Source organism: Salvia splendens, chromosome 11 (assembly GCF_004379255.2).
Source record: "Salvia splendens isolate huo1 chromosome 11, SspV2, whole genome shotgun sequence".
In the NCBI taxonomy this organism is placed as follows: Eukaryota; Viridiplantae; Streptophyta; class Magnoliopsida; order Lamiales; family Lamiaceae; genus Salvia; species Salvia splendens.
In genome coordinates this window covers 24,613,586-24,619,117 of record NC_056042.1, presented here as the reverse complement: position 1 = coordinate 24,619,117, position 5,532 = coordinate 24,613,586, and the positions used below count along the sequence as shown (strand labels likewise).

The following is a 5,532-nucleotide window of genomic DNA, read 5'->3' as shown; positions in this document are numbered from 1 at the left end:
TTGTAATTCCCGTTTAAGTGCTTTAATTTATTGGTTGTGCAAGACCTCCTCATCTTACACAACTTGTTTAATTGCTTTCTCGTTTAAGTGCTTTAATTTAATCTCTGAATTTATATGCTTTTAGTAGTTGTTAGATTCAAAACCCAAAATTTCCTAATTGTCTGGATAGTAGTTGAAATTTGTTCGTGGTACTTAGGTTTACACTTAATTGTCTCTGTAGGATACGATATACTCTTGCTTGCTAAATGTTACAATAACTTCGTACACTTGTGGGTATTAATTGGGTAAAATAAAGTAGAGTCATTAATAACACTAGTACATATAAATTTCATTATTTATCTCCATATATGCATGGACTATTTGTGTTTAGTTTAATTGAATAAGCCCAGGTTTTTGTAATCTAGTGGCATTATCATAATCTAGTGGAAAATGATTGGTTAACCCTGGGGTAATCAATGCTGTTAGCCTAAACAATCTCATAAACCATCCTTCTCTATACTCCTCCCCCTTTATCCAAGGTAATATGAAACCCCTTATAAGCTCGTAAACCGCGTTCAAAACCTTGGGCACAACATACAGCAACGAGAAGTAGTTATCGTCGGCCTCATCCTCAAGAACCTGCGATCGTCATAAACACAAAACTTACGTCAGATTGAAATGCCAAGAAAATATAGCTCATGATTTTATTATGTCGTATTAGTCTTCACCTGGCCCTTGTAGCAGCTATTGAAGTATAAGCAACTCCCAAAATGCTTGAACAAGAATGCTTTCTCATCATAAGGTAATCTAGGCACCACATCATTGCAATACACATACCTAAAAAACTTTATATCATAAAACTTCAATTTTTGCTTCATGTACTCCCCAAATTGCTCATTCCCCACCTTTGGCTGCCCAAATGTGTACACTCCTTCCAGCCTCCTCAGCAAAAATTCCTCGTCGTGCATGGCCAGAATTCCGACAAACAAAATGGCTAACGCCCCTCCGAGGCTGTGGCCGGTCAATATGAATTTGGCGTCCCCGTTTTCGTGGATTAGGGTTTTGAGCCTCTCTCGGAGCGTGTAGTAGGCGAATGATTTAGGGGGTGGTGGGGCGTGTTTGGGCCAGCCGGCGGATTTCTGGAGGCCGAGGGCTTTCATGAAACCGCCATGGATTTTGCCGGCGCCGGGCATGTCGTACCAGGAGACGTCTACGTCGGTGCGCCATGCATCCGCATCGAATGGCTCAGTGCCTCTGAATGCTATCACAATTCGGTTTTTGTCTCGGAGCATGGTTGCATATGTTGACCTCGCTTCTTGAAAATCTGGAAATATCATAAGTTTATAGGAAAACCTATGAGAATATTTCAAAATTACTTTTGTTTTGAGAAATTTTATTTACAGAAGATGTCACTGCATGTGATTAAGTAGTCAAACATCTAGTCATCAAAACCAAGTGTATAAATCCTACAAATAGTTAGGTTCAACACAAATTTGTAAAAACATATGTTCAATCTATATGTGATTTAGCCAATATGATATAGTGTATTCAAGTTGCTTGTTATTTTCATCAATTAATTAGAAGTCTCTCTCTATACAGGGCTGATTAAAACATACACATAATATGTATAGTCAAGTTGAATAAAATACAGATCTACGCTAAATATATAGATCCATATTGAATAAAATACAGGTTCGTTTTGCAAAATATGCAAAAAAAGTTTCAATAAATACAGATTCAGTTGCTTTATAAACAAATTCGTTTTAGAAAATACGGAATGCCACATGTGCATTTGATAGCGTTAGATCTTCAAATTTAGCGGTCCAAAATTAGTCATAGTTAGCATATAAAATGTGGTTCGGATTTGAATACATTTATATACACATTGTGTACGTAAATCCGAAATGTTTTTTTTCGTTCCATTTTACTTTGAATTGTTTTACATGAATCCAACCTAAAATTATTAGTCAAGCAAGCACATAGCATCTAGAATGACTCGATATACATATAATTATTTTAAGTGCGACTATATCAATTTGCGAAACGTACAAGCAACTATTTGTCCAAGTAGTAGGCAAAGCAAACACCTAATTATATATATTGAATTATATTTGTTTATCATAGTAGTTGAAATGTTTTATTCGAAAATGCATAAACACTATGGTTTATTCGAATGGGCAAGAAAAAAAAAACCAATTAGTTGTTCCAAAATTCAAAGTATCAATAAAACCTACCAAATTAATTAATAGTAATAGAATTATTATTAGAGGATGTCGCATTATACCATTAATGGATAAAGTGTTTCTTTCATCTAAAAATCAGTACATCATGCATATGGGGAGTCTAATCTCTAATTGTGTGTACTTAACTAGCATGCATTTGTTTACCGTACGTATAAAACATCAAGGATTTAATGCCCAATTTATTTTGGGAAATTAAACACGACTAATAGTTTAATTTATTTAACTTGGCAACTAATTTTCTTACCATTCCAAAACCGGAAGAACCCAATAAATTCCATCTGCAACAAATCAAATAAAAAACAAGGAGATATAAAATAAGCTGGGATTAATTTAATTAAACTATAGTTTCCCAGAAGAAATGAGAATCTTGAAATATATACCAATTTTTACCTGCCAATGATGCGTGACAATATTTCGAGCAAACGATTCATTTTCATACGACAATTTAGAAGCCATTATTGAGATGAATGCTGCAGCTTTGTTTCCACAATAATGTCTCCTCAAATCCCACCTCTTGTCAATATTTCCAACCATCGACGCAAACTTGGCCGATGTTCTATCCGGTTTCACCAATCTCCCTACATATTTTATTAATTACGTAAATAAATAAAAATAATTAGGTGAAACTAAAATTAGAAACCTGTGAACATGTTGAAGAGCAAGCGGTGGTTGAAGGCCGGATAGTTGAGGCATAGCTCGATCGCGACGCCAAGGGCGGCCATGGGAGCCTTGAGGCAGAGAAGGGCTTTCTGGAGCAGCACAGAGATGAAAACAATCCATCTGTATCGAGATCCGGCGACCTCCCCTCCGATCTCAGTGTGGCAGAAATCTCTCTTCTCCAAATCTTTTGAATGTAGAATTCTTAGGCAATCAAACCAGCTCGCGACTTCTGCTTTCAGAAACAGATATTTTTCGGAGAAGTAGTTGTCTTCGTCATCTTCATCATGAGCCAATGCCATTGTTGTAGCTTGGAAGCAAACACTGAGTTGTTGGTAATGGTAGCTTGGACTTTTTTATACATGAGTTACATTAAAATAAAGTGATGCAGTCACAATCATAAGAAAATCGTGGATTCACATCTGAGAAGTCGTAGGTGTCAATCTGATCGTTTTTGGATAGATATTTGAAAGTCATAACATGCCAACTAAGATCACTTGTTTTTCTTTAATTCTTCTGTTCAATTTAATTAAGTGGCACATGTGAGGTAATTAAACTATTTTGCGTTCAGATTAAAGCGCAGCTTCCCCGATTGAGATTAATTAAGGCCATGATAAAGGTCTTACAAGAAAGGTGTAGACAGTAGAATAAATTCTTGTACTATTATATTCATGTTGTTGTTTAAGTTGAAGACACACACAAAAAAATCGGATAAGGACACTTTTTAATGTTATTAAGGACATTAAAATAAGATTGTTAACTGTTTAGATAGGAAGATTCCAAAATGATAGTACTGTGTAACTACCCAAATTTTTGGCCCTAGAATTCTTTGATTCTAAATAAGATATTTTGTTTTTAATTTAATTAACTCAAACCGTAATTCATCCAAGTTTACTTTTGAATATTATTCTGAAATTAATCTTTTATGGAAATTTATGAAATTAAGTACTAATAAATAAAATTATTTTTTGTCTTTTATGAATGTACAGTATGCATGTCTATTAATTAAGTTGACTTATGAAAAAAGGGTGCTGTAGTTTGGAAATATTTATGTATGTGCATATATTATTGGGCTCTCATGGTTTTATACTAGTTGGGCCATTTATATTTACATGTTGATTTTGAAAAGAGAGGCCCATCTTGCCTAAACCTTACCAGCTATTGTTCAATTCAGCCCAACAAAGTTGTATTTTTTCGAGTCAATTGTGAAAAGGAGATTCCGGTTCCTCTCAAAGAAATCGACAAACTAGGGTTTCTGCTTTAACGAATTGAGTGAAAAAAGATTTTTTGTTGAGATTTTGTTAGGAATGTGGATCATTTTTCGATCGTAGGATAATAGAAAGATTTGCAGCCTAAATTTTTTAAAATATCTTTAATTCTGTGTGCACAGTATACAATTTTACTTGAATTTCATGTAACTGGAATGACAATTTTTTAGTAATTTCATGGATTCAAAATTTGATCTTTCACCCATATATATTGTACGTATATACGCCATAAAACGATATTGACCCAATTCAAAGAACTCATTTATCGTGGCATAAGTAGTTAATGTGTATGTGTGAAATATGGGGGTGCAGAGATTGCAAATAATTGAATAACAAAATTATCCTTAGGGAAAGCAGGAAAGTGGTGTATAAATGAAATGTGATATTGGTGGAAGGATTCAATGCACTTTGGAGGTAAAGCTAATGCCCCTGCCTTATTTACATAGGACATGCATATCTCCAACCAAATTAAATTAAAATAAAGGAGGCTCCAATATATCATTATATATGTATAATTAAAATGTAGTAATAATCCAGATGGGGCCACACTAGAAAATATCACATGGGTATTGTTTGACCACTTCTCATTTCTCTACAATATGCAATGATTTTCCTATTTGGATACTGAATTCAGATTTGGGTGAGGAGAATAAATAGCTTTAAGTGAAGCATGACTCTTGAGACACAAACATAACCATCTCCCCGTCCAGAATTAGGAAGCAACCTACCCACAAATATTCAATATCACATTTTATTCTTGCCCATCTCACAATAAATATCATGTTGTTGTAAAACAAATCCTAGTAACTAACTATTTTAATTAGTTGATCATCTCGATAATTAAAGATAAACAGCATTCTATTGCTTCACACGTTTGACCGCCAAGAAAAATTGAAGGGGTATAAAAACAAACCCTAAAATATTTATGCTTATATTTGCCTATCTACTATGTGAGTTGTAAACTCATAAACAATTGCTAACTCTTCCTAAAATGTCAACTACAACCATTTAGAGATCATGATTTTTAGAGTTCTAATTGTCTTTAAATTGCTATATGCAATTTTGTTTTCATTATTTAGTAATACAACGATATTAACAAATTTAGGACATAGAATCGTAATGTCATTATTTTAATATTGTAACAGTAAATCTGCTACTATTCTTTTTTAATAATGTACTCCTATTTGCCAATAATTATCCACGACTTGTTCATCGGTAACTCTGTCAATAATCTCAACTTTTTTGTATAGTGTTTAGATTTCGAGTCATCTTTACAAATCCATCAAAATTCACATTGTTATATTTTTAAACTTGAGCTATTTTTGTACTACTTCTATCAATCATAAGTTTTTTCTCAATTTTTTCACTAATAAATATTTAAAAAA

General features: G+C 33.6%; 1 protein-coding gene across 1 annotated transcript; it reads right to left on the bottom strand.

Moving 5' to 3' along the window:
• Window positions 1-357: 357 nt before the first annotated feature.
• Window positions 358-3,281, bottom strand: LOC121755079 (triacylglycerol lipase OBL1-like). The gene is made up of 5 exons (XM_042150360.1): window positions 2,863-3,281; window positions 2,613-2,800; window positions 2,467-2,500; window positions 708-1,303; window positions 358-618 (listed from the first exon to the last, which is right to left on the bottom strand). The coding sequence occupies exons 1-5, from the start codon at window positions 3,179-3,181 to the stop codon at window positions 367-369; spliced, it is 1,389 nt and encodes a 462-aa protein (XP_042006294.1). The 5' UTR covers window positions 3,182-3,281; the 3' UTR covers window positions 358-366.
• Between the last annotated feature and the right edge of the window lie 2,251 nt (window positions 3,282-5,532).

What these genes read in the sequence shown, in the direction of transcription:
- LOC121755079 (XM_042150360.1), bottom strand. Translation starts at nt 3,181, where the DNA reads ATGGCATTGGCTCATGATGAAGATGACGAAGACAACTACTTCTCCGAA. An exon ending in GTTCTTCCGGTTTTGGAATG is followed by an intron (nt 1,304 to 2,466) that starts GTAAGAAAATTA and finishes TGATATTTCCAG; the next exon opens with ATTTTCAAGAAGCGAGGTCA. An exon ending in ATAGCTGCTACAAGGGCCAG is followed by an intron (nt 619 to 707) that starts GTGAAGACTAAT and finishes TGACGATCGCAG; the next exon opens with GTTCTTGAGGATGAGGCCGA.